Source organism: Muscardinus avellanarius (assembly GCF_963383645.1).
Source record: "Muscardinus avellanarius genome assembly, chromosome: 11".
Taxonomy (NCBI): Eukaryota; Metazoa; Chordata; class Mammalia; order Rodentia; family Gliridae; genus Muscardinus; species Muscardinus avellanarius.
In genome coordinates, this window is record NC_137797.1 from 95,896,831 (window position 1) to 95,914,072 (window position 17,242).

The 17,242-nt window shown below is 49.9% G+C and overlaps 1 protein-coding gene across 1 annotated transcript; it reads right to left on the reverse strand.

Moving 5' to 3' along the window:
• Positions 1-2,319: 2,319 nt before the first annotated feature.
• NRIP2 (nuclear receptor interacting protein 2) lies at positions 2,320-11,349 on the reverse strand (the record flags this gene model as incomplete). The annotated part of the gene is made up of 6 exons (XM_080705121.1): positions 2,320-2,412; positions 2,651-2,703; positions 2,934-3,055; positions 4,186-4,268; positions 6,405-6,557; positions 11,158-11,349. 6 exons carry the CDS (start codon positions 11,347-11,349, stop codon positions 2,320-2,322), a joined length of 696 nt encoding a protein of 231 aa, XP_080561247.1.
• Between the last annotated feature and the right edge of the window lie 5,893 nt (positions 11,350-17,242).

Genomic DNA, 17,242 nt, shown 5'->3' on the forward strand with positions numbered 1-17,242 from the left:
CGTTTATTCAAATGGAGAAGCGGCAACTCAGGGCCTGGGGTCTGCCTTACGAAGTAGCAGGAGGCACGCAGGTGAAGAAGCAGAGGTCTTGGAGCGAGGGAGGGGGTCCTTTAGGAGTTTAAAACCAGGCACCATGACACCTGTGCTAGGCAAGCCCCTCTTCTGTGTGTTGGGGGGATAACAGAATGAAACCCAGAGGAATTTTACCTTTGAACAATATCCCCAGCCCCCTTTTTTTTTTGGTACTGGGGATGGAAGCCAGGGGCATTCTACCTCTGAGCTACACCCCCAGCACTATTTTTTATTCTTTATTTTGTAACAGGATCTGACTGAGTTGCAAAGGACCTCACTAAGTAGTAGCTGAGGCTGTCCTCAAACCGCGATCCTCCTGTCGCGCCTCCTGAATGCTGGGATTACAAGTGTGCACCAACACACCTGGCTCTGTTTAGAAAGGCTGTCCTCAAACCCTGTGATTCTCCTCCCAAATACTACTGGGATTATAGGCCTGTGCCACCTCACCTGGCTCTCTTCTTTTAAGGGCAGGGAAGTCAGCTGAGAAAATAAGGTGAAGGTTCAGAGGTGGGTTCTTTTATTGTGTGTGTATGTGGTGCTAGAGATTGAACCCAGGGGTATTCTACCTCTGAGCTACAGCTCAGCCCTTTTTTTTTTTTTTGTTAATGGGTCTGGGGATGGAACCCAGGGGCATTAGACCTCCGAGCCACACCCCTCCCTGCCCTAATTTTTATTCTTTATTTTTATTTATTTTTATTTTTTTGGTAGTACTGGGGGTGGAACCCAGAGGCTTTCTACCTACATGCTACACTCCTAGACCTATTTCATATTTTATTTGGAAACAGGGTCTCACTAAGTTGCTGAGAGCCTCACTAAGTAGCTGAGGCTGGCTTCGAACATGTGTGATCCTCCTATCTCAGCCTCCTAAGCGCTGGGATTACAAGCATGCGCCACCACGCCCGGCTTCATTCTTTATTTTGAAACAGGGCCTTACTAAGTTGCAGAGGACCTCACTAAGTATCTGAGGCTGTTCGTGAATGGCAATCCTCTGGTCTCAACCTCCTGAATGCTGGGATTACCATCATGCGCCACCACGTTCAGCTATCCCAGCCCTTTTTATTTTATTATTTGGGAACTAAGATGCAGAAAACCTCACTAAATTGCTGTCTCCGCCTCCCAGGGACTGGAATTAACGTGAGTAATCCAGCCACCATACCCGATTCGCACACGGGTGGCATCTTACATCTTGGTTCCTCATTAATCTATCCCAGACTCAAGATCTAATTTGCAGCCCAAGGATCCCAGTTCCTGGTTTGGATTAGCTACACCACCATCTTTTTATATGCCTAACTACGACTTGAGAGCGTCAAACCAGCCAGGTAGACACTCAAGGGTCTGGCTTCTGAAGGTCTAGATTCTTCTCTTCACAGTGAAATGAACAAAGTGTCTGTCATTTTGCCTTAGCTCCAAGCCTAGTGTGAGGATAGAAAGCCACTGATTCCAGGGCAAGACGAGCTCGAGCTCAGAAGACCAGAGAGAAGGAGTAGGAAGAAAAGGCCTAATGAGTGGAGCCTGAGCACTGAACGCCCCTCCTGTCCACCTGGTAGGGACGGTTCTCCACAGGGCTCTTCCACACGCTCTCCCAAAGCTCAGGGGCCGGAGGATGCAAGAGCACGTGGAGAAGTATCCAGAGAGTATCGGCGGCACTCGAGGCTCCTCACAGGGTGATCTCTCCTCCAGTACCTGCCTCCGGCATCCTCAACACTTACAGGAGACAGCCCTATGCTGCCCTCCTCGTATTGAATGATTCCACTCACTCTGCTCCCTCTCCCAGCTGTGAGCAGATGTGCTGGGCCCAGGCCGGTGAGGTGCAGCAGTCTAGTTGTGGGTGGTAACGTGCCCAGAACTGGGGTGAGAGGTGGGGCCAGGGCAGTCGAGTGGTTTGGGATGGACTTGGGGCAGGTGTGGGCGGCAGGTGCCTGACCCTTTGCTTCCCTCGGCCAGGCCCCAGCCTGGAACTGCATTCTGCCTAGGTCTCTTCCTGCAGCCCTGACCTGACTTTGCTCTTCTTGGAAGGGGAATGGGAGACAGCTGGGAAGCCAGAACCCTCAAATGGAAGCTCTTGGGGTGGGGGACGGCTGCCGAGAAGCAGAGGAGGTGGCTGACAGAGAAATGGGGCTGCGGGGTGAGCATGGGGAGAAAGGGAGAGACGCAGCGGTCCTCAGATACCTGGCTCAGGTGGCACCCCACTCCCCACATGGCTCTTCCCCTGAGGCAAGGGATTTCCCTGGGGACTGCGGGCAGCGGTCACTGGCTGGGCTCTTGATGCAGGGGCAGGAAGGGCAGCTCCGAGCAGGAGGCCTTCAGGCGCAGCACCCCACGGTCCAGGTCGATGCAGCACTGTGGAGTGGAGCTGATGTGAGTGCACCCCTCCTCCCCGTCTTGTCTGCTCCTCCCACATATCCAGGCTCCCTCCCCCCCGTTCCGTTCACCTGGACCCCTGTGGCAGAGGACCCCATTCTCCTGAGTGTCCTCCTGAGGCACCTCTGCAGAATCAAGGGGCACCGCACATCTCCAGGTCCTTCTCGGAGCCTGGCCCGCCCTCCACCCTGGGCTTTGGCCTCGTCCCCGCACTCACCTTGAGGGAGAGCAGAGTCTGCAGGCCCAGGCAGAGTTCAGGGCTCTCGGCATCTGCAGGAGGCGGAAGACAGGAGCGGTTGCTTGCATGGACCCCGCTATCCCTTACCGCTCACCCCTTCCCACCCGCCCATCCCGGGGGCCTGAGAAAAGCCACAAGAAGCCTGGGATAATCAGAGTGTCTCTGGGGACACTGGTGCTGGAAGGGGCTGAAAGTGTGCCTTTGCCCCACCCAGGAAAGAAAGGTAGGTGAGAAGCGGGCTATCGACAAAAGAAGGACTTACCCACCACCTGGGCCGAGCAGGCCACAGTCTCCTGCCCTAGCTGTAGCTCCAGCTGCTCCACCTGGGTTGGGGGCCCAGGTACCAGGTCCCCACCGGGGGCTTTTAGAACCCTCTTCCCTAACCTGTGGTTGGGAAGCAAGGGTTACGGCCACAACAGATTCCGCCCCACCCCAGCCCTGTAATGAGCTAAGACTTGTAAACTCTTCAGTCCCTGTGCCCACGTGGAGTGTAAGTCTTTCCCTTCCAGAGCTCCTACCCACTGCTTTGTTTTTAAAAAGTAACAGCAAGCGGGGCGTGGTGCTGCACACTTGTAATCCCAGTACTTGAGAGTCTGAGACAAGAAGTCTCACATCAAGGGTTTAAGGCTAACCTTGGCAATCTAGCAGAACCCTGTTTCAAAATAAAAAGGGCTGAAGCCAGGCGTGGTGGCACAGGCTTGTAATCCCAGCATTCGGGAGGCTGAGATGGGGGATTGTAGTTCACAGACAGCCTCAGCTACTTAGGCCCTCGGGAACTTAGTGAGACCCTGTTTCAAAATAAAGAATAAAAAACAGGGCAGGGGGTATAGCTCAGAGGTTGAATGCCCCTGGGTTTCATCTCCAGACCCAAATATATATACAAAAATAAATACATAAATAATTTAAAGGGCTGGGGTGTAGCTTAGAGATAGAGCCCTTGAGTTCAATCCCTAGTGACAAAATCATAATATAGTAATAATAACAGCTTTAGCCAGACGTGGTGGTGCATGCTTGTAATCCCAGCATTCGGGAGGCTGAGACTGAAGGATCGCGGTTCACAGACAACCTCAGCTACTTAGTGAGGCCCTCCACTACTTAGGCTGAGAGCCTCACTAAGTAGCTGAGGCTGGCTTTGAACCTGCACGATCCACCTGTCTCAGCCTCCCAAGCATGGTAATTACAAGTGTGCACCACCACGCCCAGCTTTATTCTTTATTTTGAAACAGGGCCTCACTAAGTTGCGAAGGGCCTCACTAAGTAGCTGAGGCTGTCCGCGAACTGCGAATGCTGGGATTACAAGCGTGCGCCACCATGCCCGGCTGGTTTTTTGTGCTTTATATTTCTAGGGATTGAACTGAGGGCTTTATGCATGCTAATGAAGGGCTCTACCATTAAGCTGCACCCCCAGCCCCAATTCAGTGGGTTTTACTATATTCATCAAGTTGTACAACCGTCACCACTAGCCAGTTTGAGAATATTTTCCATCCCCCATCCACCTGTTTAGCCACACTCACCCTAGGCGGCTGAGGCATCCTGCAGAGATCTGATTGTACTGCCTGCCTGTGTCCAGGGCCACTCTCAGCAGCTGATCCCGGCACTAAAAAAGGAATTTGGGTGGATCAGTGAACTCCCCTAGAAGATGGGTTGGGATTGAATCCTTCAACTGAATTTCCAGCTGTTTGAGGATTCTCCTTTAAAAATGAGCAAAGGGAATGAACTGAGTCTTCAGAAGTGATTCTTATGAGACTCAGTTGAGGCAAAACTGACTTTCAAGAAAATCAAAAAGGGAAGTGGAAGCTGGGCATGGTGGCTCACGGTTGTAATCCCAGTACTTGGGAGGCTGAGACAGGAGAATTGCAGGTTCACAACCAGACTCAGCTACTTAGTGAAGCCTTCCACAACTTAGAGCCTGTTTCAAAATAGAGTTGGGGTATGGCTAGGAGGTAGAATGCCTCTGGGTTCCATCCCTGGTACCACAAAAAATAAATAAAAGATAAAATAGTGTTGGGGATGTATTTTGGAGGTAAACTGCCCATTGGTTCAATCCTCAGTACCAAAATAAATGAATAAATAGGGCTGGAGTGGTCGAGCACTTGATTAGCATGTACCATAAATAAACAAGCAAATAAATAAAGTGGAAGTTGTGTGTAGCAAGTCCAGAAGTCGGGAGTGATGTGGCCAGCAACGGAGATCTGTTTGTTGGGAGGAATTCCTGGGAGGTTGAGCTTCCTGGTTAGAGAACTACAGGCTAGCAATAGAGGGAAGAGAGGACTAGAATCTCTTGTCAGGAAACTCACATGTGGGTAACCAAGAGCCTCACCACTGGAGACGAAGGAAGACCAGTTCACTTTCTTTGGGATATGTAGACATTCGGGCCCGCACCTACTACCCGTAAGATACTGCTGTTCAGCAGTCTAAAGGAAGTAAAATATAACTACCATATGATAGGAAAGTGTTCGGTGGTTTCGGATTTTTTGGCAGTGCTAGGGATGGAACCCAGGGCCTTGGGCACTGTATGCCAGGCAAGTGTGCCACTGAGCTACCCCCAAGCCTGGTAGAGGATTTTAAGTCAAGTGCTTTAGAGTTTGAGAGGCAGAATAGGCTGTTCCTACTGGGGAGATCAGGAAAGCTCTTTTTTTAACTTTTTTTTTTAACATATTGAAAATGGCCCACATTTAGACTGTGCTTGGTGCCCTCTCTTCTCCCCCCCTCGGTTCCCTTTACCCCCTTCCAACAATGAGTGTCCAGGTTGACCATGCTATATTCCTACTTTTACACATATTCGGATGTAGCTCCTCCATTAATCAACCTCAGCCTTCTTCCTCTCCTAACCTTCCATTCTAGCTTTGCTGAGATTTCAGGGAAGCTCTGAAGGAGGACATCTGAGCCGGACCTTAAAAGATCATAAAACATGGACACAGGATGATTGGAGAAAAGGAGGACAGCTCTCCAGGCAGAAGAGTAGCGGCATTCACTGAGAACAGAGTGGGGGTGGTGAGAGCTTGGAGCACGGAAGCTTTCTCAGGGAGAGCGCTGTTTCCCTACATGTGTACAATTGGAATACGGAGAGCACACTGAAGAGTACTTATGTAAATGTTAGGGGGGTGTGTGTGTGTGTGTGTGTGTGTGTGTGTGTGTGTGAAAGAGAGAGAGAGATTGAGATTGAACTCCAACATTCTACCTCCGGACTACACCCCCAGCCCGGTTTTATTTTTTATTTGGAAACAGGGTCTCACTAAGTTTGCTGAGGCTGGTCTTGAACCTGTGATCCTCCTGTCTCAGCTTCCCAAGCACTGGGATTACAAGTGTGCCACCACACCCGGTTTCTAGTGTTACACTTTAATAAGGGAAAAGGACACAGTAATATAATAGTGGTAGATGGAGTTGCACTGGGAGGAGATGGGAGGCAGAGAGGAAAGAAGATGACCCTGTTTTGTTTTGTTTTTTTTTTTTTTGGTGGTACTGGGGTTCCTGGAAGCCCTCCTTCCTCCGGGCTACACTCCCAGACCTATTTTATATTTTTGAAACTGCTTCGAACCTGCGAGATCCTCCTGTCTCCGCCTCCCAAGCGCGGGGATTACAAGTGTGCGCCACCACGCCCGGCAAGATGACCCTGTTATTAGGTCCAGGCTACAGGAGACATGCCTTTCCTCCCTCATCAGTCAGACCAGAAAGAAGAGGGGTGAATTGAGCCAGCTCAGACAGGTCTGCTGCTCCCTGAGAGGCCTCTCACCTTGCAGTTGACCAGCAGAGCTGGAATCTCTGTGTCTCTGGTCTTCCTCCTGCTGTCCTGGCCATGACTCAGGGCCTGAACCAAGGGAGACGCCCCCTGAAGCCGACTCTGGTTCCCTTCCACCAGGCGTCTTTGGATCACACTGTGGGGCTGCTGGCTCCATCGCAGAACAAGGCAGGCAGAACAGACAGGTCTAAGCCCAAGCAGCCAAGCCACTGGGTCCCCTGCCTCACACAGCCCGGGATGCTCGCCCCCCCAGGCCCGGGCCTCCCTCTCCATCAAAATGGCAGGAGCCAACCAGAGTCCAGCAGTCCAGTGCTCAGAGCAGAATGAAACCCACGATCATGCCACTGTCTTGGGACCCCAGTGAACTGCTCAGCAATAAGGAGATGGAAAAGGAGACTGGTCTGTTCAACATTAGACCGTTACCCACTGGCTAAAGGGACATTTCAGGAACTAGTATTGAGTGGAGAAACTCATTGTATACGTTGGGGGAGGGGGAGACTAGTTTTGCTTTTCCCCCCCCTCTGACCACATTCTACGATGGCTACAGAGTGGGTGGTATTATGAAAAGAAGGACGGAAGTCTTTAGAATGAGGATGCTGGGCTCACCCTTGACCGCTCCCTCATCCACAGCCACCCTCACCCCATCTGATCACTTCCTAGAGTCTCCCAGCTTGGGACCCATCCCTCTTTTCTGTTTCCACGTCAGCCTTCCCACAGCTCTCCTGGGTCATGGGCCTCCATTCAGAAGAGCCTGCCTCCAGTACCCTTGCCATCCCAACATGCCAGCTACAGACCCATTTTTCTAAAACCGTGCTACCTGAGCCAGGTATATGCCTGTAATCCCAGCACTTGGGAGGCCGAGACAGGAGAATTGCCAAGTTTATGGCCAGCCTCGGCAACCTCATGAGGCTCTCCACAACTTAACTGAGATCCTGTTTCAAAATAAAAAAGTTGGCTGGTTCAGTCTTCAGTTTCACAAAAAATAAAGCCCTGCTACTTGAATATTGGACCTTGGAGTGGCAGCTTTAACAGCATCTGGGAACCTGTTAAATTGCAAAATCTTGGACTTAGTGAATCAGAGTTTGACTTCTTTTTTTGGGGGGGGGGTGTTTTCTTTATTGGTGCTGAGGATGGAACCCGGGGCCTTGTGCACTCTACTACTGAGCTATACCCCCAGCCCCAGAGTCTGGCTTAATAAGACCCCAGATAGCCAGGTATGGAGGAGCACAACTGTAATCCTAGTAGAGGTAGGGTGAGATGGGAGGATCACAGGTTTGAGGTCAGCCTCAGCAATTTATTGAGACCCTGTTTCAAAATACAAAAATAAAATAGGGCTGAGGGTGTAACTCAGAGGTAGGCCACACCCTAGGTTCAGTCCCCATCTATCTTCCCCTTACCATAGGGGATAAAAAAAAAAAAACAAAAACAAAAACAGATGCTTCCTGTGCATATTCCTTTGAGAATCATTAAAGTAAAACAAAAATAGCTATAATACTCCCTGTATATAATACATCATAGCCTACAAACCTAGTCCTGACATGACAGTCCACACTTTTTGTGTGTATGTGTGGTGGGGGGGGATTAAGTCCAGAGGCATTTCTACCTCCAAGCTATGCCTCAGCCCTATTTTATTTTTATTTTGAAACGGCCAGCCAGGCAAGGTGGCGCACGCTTGTAATCTCAGCATTCGGGAGGCTGAGTCAGGAGGATTCACTGACAGCCTCAGCTACTTAGGGCCTTTGCAACTCGGTGAGATTCTGTTTCAAAATAAAGAATAAAAAGTAGGGCTGAGGGTGTAGCCCAGAGGTAGAAGGCCCCTGGGTTCCATCCCCAGTACCACACACACACAAAAAAGGTCTTACTAGGTTGATGAAAGTCTCACTCATTGCTGAGGCTGTCCTTGAACCTGCAATCCTGTCTCAGTCTCCCAACTACTGGGAGGTGTGTGCCACCACGCCTGGCTCAGCTCACACTTTTTTTTTTTTTTTTTTTTGTGGTACTGGGTATGGAACCCAGGAGCCTTCTACCTCTGGGCTACACCCCCAGACCTATTTTGTATTTTATTTTGGAACAGTTGCTGAGAGCCTAAGTAGCTGAGGCTGGCTTCGAACCTGCGCAACCCACCTGGCTCAGCCTCCCAAGTACTGGGATTACGAGTGTGCGCCACCACGCCTGGCTCAGCTCACACTTTAAAATGATGGCGAGCCCACATGGCCTGACTGCTGCTGGGTCTTCACCCCACTGCGCCGCTGGTCTCCCGGCTTCACCCTGCTCACCACCCCGAACTCTGCTTCCTTGCTCTTCCCCAGGCCCCACTGAATGACTGATTCAACGCTTATTATTCAAGAGCAAGTTTCTTTTTATTTATTCATTTTGATACTAAGTTTTGAGCCCAGGGGCATTCTACCTCCAAGCTACACTCCTGCCCCTCTTATTTAGAAACAAGATTTCACTAGGTTGCTGAGGCTCACTGCTTGCTAAGGCTGCCCCTGAGCCTGTGATCCTGTTTTAGCCTCCTGTCTAATCTTTTCTGGGATTACAGACAAGCCCCACCATGCCCAGCTATACCCCCTGCCCTTTTTATTTTTTACTTGGAAACAGGGTCTCACTAAATGGCTGGGGCTGACCTCGAACCTGAGGTCCTCCTGTCTCAGTCTTCCAAGTACTGGGATTACAGGTGTGCACCACCACACCCAGCTAGGGGGCACTTTACACCCGGGATTCCATGCACACCTGTAACTAGTGCAGGACTGACCTCTGAAATCCCCTCTGCACACCGCCTGCCTCTGCGTCCTCTTTAGCTCCCTTGGCCATGCTTCTCAAGGGTGCTATTTCTGGATTTCGCTCCCCACCCCCAATGTGGAGAGCCCTTGAGGTCAGATCTGCTGCTCATGCATCTTTAGATCCCAGGGCCTCGCTCAGCATATAGTAGGCACCCAGTGCTTGCCAAGGGGGCTGTTCTCCCAGGCTCCCTTGCACCTCCACCTGCCCTCTCTCCTTGGGAGCCTGGGATTGTTTTTACATTCTTGGCCTCCTGAGGCCCTGGAGGTTGCTCCCAGCAGCAAGCTGCCAGCTCTGGGAAAAGTGCAGTGAACTCTGGACCAGCTGGGAAAAGGGAGGTGCACGGTTCCTATCTCCTTCCACCTTTCCCACCATGGCTCCAGGCTCCAGGCCTCTCCACATTGTGCTGCTACCGTGGGGAGAGAGATGGTGGGGTCCTTCCAACCTGTTGCATCTTCACTCCTGGAACCACAGGAGGTAACCACCAAAGATCAACTCTGGGAGGTGCTGAAGCCAAGAGGAGAGGAGTCCAGAGCATCTCATGGGAAAGCAAGACTTGCCATTCTGGGATGGCAGTTTTGTTTTGTTTTGTTGTACTGAGGATGGAACCCAGGGGCATTCTACCTCTGATCTACACCCCCAGCCCTATGTTTTATTTTTTTATTTTGAAACAGCATCTCACTGAGTTGCAAAGGGTCTCACTAAGTAACTGCGGCTGGCTGTGAACCATGATCCTCAGGTCTCAGCCTCCCAAATGCTGGGATTGCAAGCGTGCACCACCACGCCCAGCTTGGGATGGCAGTATTAACAGCATCTTCTCCCAGGCCTCCTGGCAGTAGGATGAGCCTCAGTAGATTGGAGGCTCTAGGAGCCTAGCCCCTGGAAGTCAAAGAACCTGCGTCCCTGCTCCCTGCTCCAGGTCTCAGCTGTGCTTATTTGTGTTTGCAAAGAGGACCAATCCTCTGGCTGTCCTTTGAATTGAAATCTTAGTCCAATCACTTCTCTTGGGGGCAGCTGGGGTGAGGCTAGGACACTGCTTGGCCTCTGGGCTCTGTCCCTGGAGGGGGGAAGTGAGACTGGGAGGATAGGGAAAGGTCTAGCTAGGGCAGTGAGGGGCTGCATTTGCCCCCAGAATCCCAGAGGAAAGTGGCTTTCGACCCTGTAACAGCTCTGTGTCCTCTGGTCCCTCCAGTGTCGCTTCATCTCTCAGGCTACGTGGAATCAGCTACATTACTCCAGTGCTTTCTGCCAGCCAGGCTCTGTCCTAACTGCTCAGCATGCAGCTGGAGCCCTCACCGCAGCCCTGCCGGGTAGGTGCTAGCCATCTCACCTCACAGGCCCCGGAGGCATAGTAGCTCGACCAAGTGGCAGAGCTCAGATTTGTTCCCCAGCAGGGTCTTGACCCCTGCCTCTCAGAAGGGGTGACTGTGCGTGCCCCTGACCCCTCACCTCCTCAGCTCCCCAGAGGTAGAAGGAAAGGAGCCTAGTAGGGCCCTTCCTCCAGGAGGGAGGGCAGGGCTCTCACAGAGACCGAGGCTGTGCCAGAGGAAACCCTGAGGCTCGGAAATGTCTGGAGGCACTTGGTGTTTGGGTTCTGAGGGGAGAGGTGAATGAATGAGCAGTTCTGGGAGTGGGGGTTGGATTTGGGGAGCGTTAGGGGAGTCACAACCTAAACTCAGCCTTGAATGAACAATGCCCTGGAGGATTGGGCTCCGAGGGGAGGTGGGGGGAGCTGAGCAGTGAGAACAGGACCCCTCAGGGCAGTGGAGCCTCAGAAGGCCACAGTGGAGAGCCGGGGAGGGTGCGGAACCCACCAGGTTGGCAAGACCTTCTCTCTCCCTTATTGGCAAGGAAGGGGAACCTGAGGGCTGCAGGGCTGCACTCCCCCTCCTCCTTAGGGCCTGGGGGGACGGGAAGAGAGGCTGGGGGCTTACTTGGCGGTGGGGAGGGGAGAGGGCTGCCTCACCAAGTCCTTGGAAGTGCCGAGCCTCTTGAGGCTGTCCAGGGGGAGCAGATCTGCCGAGTCCTTGTGCAGGAACTGGGTGGCCTGTTTGAGCCGGCGCTGCTGGCCCAGGTAGGCTCGGTCCCGAAGCTCTGACTCCTGTCCCCTCCTCCCGGAGTCTCCCCCATCTGGCCTGGCCTCCTGCCGGGCGCTCATGGCCCCTGGGGTGAGCGGGACTGGGTTTCTGAGTGGCTTCCCCTGTGTCCTCTGCTCCTGCATCCTCCGGCCTCTGTCCTGGACTGCAGCTCCCCCTCTGACAGGAGGGTCTCAGCGGGAGGGAAAGAGGAAATAAAGAATGGGCAGGAGCAGCCGCGTCAGACACCAGTTTCCAGCGATTGCAGTAGAGGGAGTGAGGCTTCGGCTGGAAAAACCCAGCCTTAAAAGAGAGCGCGGGTGGGCAGGGCCCGCAGCTGGCAGGCTCTGCGGGATCCGATGCTGGGGTCCTGGTCTGAGTGGGCGGTGGACGCGGGCTGTGTGACAGCGCCGTAAACTCTCCCCGTGTAGGGCGGCAGCCCATGGCTGTGTGAGCCGGTGGGAGGCAGGCTCGCACGGCCGTGCCTGTGCCTGATCCAGGCCCTGCTCTGCATCCCTCGCGGTCTCTGACAGTCAGCCCCCAGCTGTCTCCCCCACCTGGCATTCTCTGCAGCCAGGTTTGGGGTGCCAGACAATAACTAGGTCCAGGACAGAGAGGGGCCAGTTTGAAAGCGCCCTGCTTCACCCCCACCACCTTGCTCAGCCTCTCCCTCTCAGGGAAAAAGATATTGGAGCCTTTAGCTAATTTACTCTGGGGTCTGGGTTCTAGACCCTGATGTGGTCTCTGTCTCCCCCTCCCTCCCATTGCAGGAAAACAGGAATGTTCTAGCAATATAAAGCTCTGAGGTCCCCCCATGCCAGAATATCTTCTGTATTTCTATCTTTTTAATAAACTTCTTTAAATCTTCAAAATAAAATAAAATAAAATAAAGCTCTGAGGTCTTCTTCTGAGGCTGAAGATACCCGTGTGATGTATGCAGGGTGAATTTGAGAGTTCTGAGGTTAGTTTGTATCCTCAGCTGGGTTGTCTATGTTTGTGAACAACTCACCTGATCTCCTCTCCCAGTTTTTTGTTTATTTGTTTGTTTAGTTTTTGTTTTTATTTTTACATAGCAGTTAAGAGAGTTTAAAAAAAAAAAACATACTCAGGAGTCAGGGGCAGGAAGGTTGCTTGAGTCCAGGGATTGAGGGTCAGACTAGGCAAAGTAGCAAGACCCTATCTCTACATAAAACTAGAAGTGCCAGGGGTGTGGCTCAGTGGTAGAGAGCTTGCCTGGCATGTGTGATGGTCTCCGATCACTGCTCAGCACTGTCAAAAAAGAGGATGAAAGGAAAAAAATACCTCAAAAAACAATTCATTAACAAGGAATAACTCCACTGATGTCTGATGAAGAGACAGGGAAGGAAACTTCTAGAAGCATTGTTCAGGAAGATTAGGCCATTCTAAATTGTTAGAGCTGGGTGTGGTGGCGCACGCTTGTAATCCCAGTGCTTGGGAGGCTGAGACAGGAGGATCGCACAGGTTCAAAGCTAGTTTCAGCTACCTAATGAGGCTCTCACCAACTAGGTGAGACCCTGTTTCCAAATAAAGTATAAAAAATAGGTCTGAGAGTAGAGCCCGGAGGTAAAAAGCCTCTGGGTTTCAACCCCAGTACCATCCCCCTAAATAAATAAATAAATAAATAAATAAATAAATAAATTGTTAGAACTAGAAATGGAAGTTTTTCTTTCCAAGACACTTGGAAAAGTTATTTCTCTCATGTGTTTCATTGGCGGTTCACAAAAATGTCGACGCGAGTGGATCTAAATTCAGAAACAGAAAAAAAACTGGAAGTGAAGCTGGGCTTGGTGGTGTGCACTTGTAATCCCAGTACTTAGAGGCTGAGACAGGAGGATCACAGGTTCAAGGCTAGCCTCCGCTACTGAGTGAGGCCATCTGCAACGTCGTGAGACCCTATTTCAAAATAAAGAATATAAAATAGGGCCGGGCGTGGTAGTACACACTTGTAATCCCAGTACTTGGGAGGCAGGAAGATCACAGGCCAACCTCAGCTATTTAGCAAGGACTTCCACAATTCAGTGAGACACTGTTTCAAGTCAAAGATAAAATATAGGGCTGGTGGTGTAGCTCAGAGGTAGAATGCCCCTGGGTTCAACACCCAGCCCCCCACAAAAAAAAAAAAAAAAAGTGTGAGATATGGCCCCTTCTCTGCACTGGTTCTCCTCTGAGTGATTTTTTTTTAATTCACAGATACACACATACACACAGTATATAAGTATTTGGGACTGGTGGTATAGCTCAGTGGTCAAGTGCTTGCCTGGCATCACTGGGGGAAAATAAATTCTAGGAAAACATACTGAGCATCATCTGCTGGGCCAGAGGTAGGCCCTGCATGCGCCATGTTGAACCAGCTGAGGCCTCTCCCTCAGGGAGTCCACATTGTGATGCAGAAGCCAGAACACAGACCACCAAATGTATTCATTTATTTTTGTGGCACTTTATTAGTGAGGCCCTTTGCAACTCAGTGAGACCGTGTTTCAAAATAAGTAATAAGCTGGGCGTGGTGGCGCACGCTTGTAATCCCAGCATTCGGGAGGCTGAGACAGAAGGATCACAGTTTACAGACAGTCTCAGCGACTTAGCGAAGACTTCCACAATTTAGTGAGACCTTGTTTCAAAATAAAGAATAAAAAATAGGGCTGGAGCCGGGCGTAGTGGCGCACGCTTGTAACCCTCGCTCTTGGGAGGCAGAGACAGGAAGATCGAAGCCAGCCGCGCACGCTGGCTTAGGAGACGCTGTTTCCAAATAAAAATGTAAAAATAGGTCTGGGAGTGTAGTCCGGAGGTAGAAGGGCTTCCAGGAACCCCAGTACCACCAAAAAAAAAAAAATAGGGCTGGGTATGTAACTCAGAGGTAGAATGCCCCTGGGTTCCATTCCCAGGACCACAAAAGTAAATAAATAATAAATATATAAAATATGGGGCTGTGGGTGAAGCTCAGAGGTAGAATGTCCGTGGGTTCAATTCCCAGTACCACAAAAAAATTACAAAATTAATTTCATGCTGGTTGCTGTGGTGTATATCTGTAATTCCAGCACTTGGGAGGCTGAGACAGAATCCTGGGTTCGAAGACCGGCCTCAGCAACTTGAACTTTCAGCAATTTAGCAAGACTCTGTTTCAAAACAAATAAACAAACAAATAAAAAATAGCCAGGCATGGTGGCACACACTTGCAATCCCAGTACCTGAGAGGCTGAGACCCAGGGACTGCAGGTTCACGTCCAGCCTCAGCAAGTAGTAAGACTCTTATCAACCTAGTGAGTGCCAAGACATCCTGCTGCCTCGGCATCTATGTGTTGAGGACCCCCACTCCACATAGTAAAAATCGGCAAAAAGCCCCGAGAAAGAGGTATCGTCTCTGGCAAAAAATATCCCCCACTTTAGATATCCTTCATAACTATTATTCTCTTGGTATTCTTTTAACTCTCTACACGAATTGCTCTGATGATGTGAGATCAGAAATTGAGTCCGTGGAAATAAACGTCCTTGGCTTTGCTCAATAGTAATGAAAAAACTGGCCAGAACTCAGATGCTGTAATAAGTATTCCAGCTCAGACCCTCACTTTATCACTAACTCAGGATTAAGCCATTAACTAGCTCAGTTCAAGGTAACCCTGTTTACCCTTGAGACCCTGCCTAGAAACTTTGGGTGTGACTTCAAAGCAATTTGACTGAAGGACAGCTTAATTGCCAAAATACAATAGAGCCAAGGAGAAAGATTGTTGACCTTCACGCCCAGTGTGAGCGTTCCCCAAAACAGGGAGAATGCCGTATGGCTAGAAATGAAAATGACAAAATAAAGGACAGATATTCTAAATATATATGTATGAAGGAAAGGAAATACCGTAAGAGTAAGAAAGCACTTTTTCATGAAGAAGAGCGTCCCGACTGGGAAAGAAAGGAATTAGAAAGTTAGAAGCAGGTTGCAGAGGGTTTGTGATAAGGAAATGGATTATTAGAGACCAATAGGCCTTTAATAGGCTTTTTGTCTAAAAAAGAGTGTTCAGCAGTCAAGGAAATACATCTGACAACTAAATCCAAGAACTTCACAGTGTTATTTGTGGTGTCTTATTTGCCAAGCTGTGTTGTGAGTTTTTGTAAGCTTTCAGACTTCAGAAGGCAAGGCGGATGAGATCTGAGAGACGCCCATCGCATCTCCCTGGACGCCACATCTCCCCATGCTTGTCATTTGGATATAGATGGAAACTTCAAAAAAGAAAGCAAAAGAAGATTCCATGAGAAGGCGTATTCTCCAAGCCCTGGGCCTTGGGCGTGCCTGTATTGCCTTTGGAATTTACCTTTGGACCTGCCCTGCTGCGATATTGGAGGAGTTAATCTCCTAAATGCTGGACTAGTCATTTACTTTGTTTATATGTAATTTCTGTGATTGCCCCCCTTCCCTTTCCTTTTTCTCCTATTATTAATCTCACTGGTGAAGGGTATAAATTTCTCTGGGTTCCTGTAATAAATTGTCATTGGCTCAAGAAGCCTTTGTCCACCTCAAATTCTTTCCCAAGCGCCGTACCTAAAAACTTAGGGAATTCATAGAGGGGAAAGAATTGCTGCAGATAGCCTTCTGCAGAACTCCACCTGCCTTTTGCCCCATCTTTCTGAGGATTTGACCGGGAGCTGACAATAACGACCCAACTGAGATTAGTCGGCAACAAGTGAGGACCCTTTTTTTGGGGGGGGGTACTGGGGATTGAACCCAGGGGCATTCTATCTCTGAACTACACCCCCAGCTCTATGTTTACTCTTTATTTTGAAACAGGGTCTTACTAAGTTGCAGAAGGCCTCATTAAGTAACTGAGGCTGGCCGTGAGCCTGCAATCCTCCTGTCTCAGCTTCGAAGTACAGGGATTACAAGTGTGTGCCACCACACCAGCTGAGACACTTTTTCAAAATAAAAAATAAAATTGAGCTGGAGGTGTAGCTCAGAGGTAGAATGTCCCTGGGTGCAATCCCCAGTACAATAATAAATTAATTAATTAATAATAATAATAAATAAATAAATAGCTGGAGGTGTAGCTCAGAGGTAGAATGTCCCTGGGTCCAATCACCAATGTAACATATTCAAATAATAAAAAATTAATTTTGCTTGTAATCCCTGCACTTGGGAGGCTGAGACAGGAGGATCGCATAGGTTTGAAGCCAGCCTCAGCTACTTAGTGAGGCGCTCAGCAACTTAGTGAGACTGTTTCCAAATAAAATATAAATATAGGTCTGGGAGTATAGCCCGGAGGTAGAAAGTCTCTGGGTTCCACCCCAGTACCACCCCCAAAAAATTAATTTCACGCCGGGCGTGGTGGCGCATACTTGTAATCCCTGTGCTTGGGAGGCGGAGACAGGAGGATCATGCAGGTTCAAAGCCAGCCCCGCTGGCTTAAGAGACCCTGTTTCCAAATAAAAATATAAAATAGGTCTGGGAGTGTAGCCCTAAGGTAGAAGGGCTTCCAGGAACCCCAGTACCACCAAAAACAAATTAATTTCTCTTGTTTATTTTTATTTATTTATTTATTTTGTGGTGTTAGGGATGGAGTACACAGGCATTCTACCTCTGAGCTACAACCCTACCCTGATTTTTTTTTTTTTTTTTTTTTTTTTTTTTTGCGGTACTGGGGATGTCTGCGAACCGTGATCCTCCTGTCTCAACCTCCCAACTGCCGGGATTACAAGCATGCACCACCACGCTTCGTGCTTATTTATTTATTTATTTATTTAGGTGGTCCTGGGGGTGGAACCCAGGGGCTTTATACCTCCAGGCTATACTCCCAGACCTATTTAATATTTTATTTGGAAGTAGGGTCTCACTAACTAAGTAACTGAGGCTGGCTTCGAACCTGTGCAATCCTCCTGTCTCAGCCTCCCAAGAGCAGGGATTACAAGCGTGCGCCACCACACACGGCTTGTTTATTTTTTTTAATGTGGCAGCTACGTACTTGGCCTGGGCTCTAC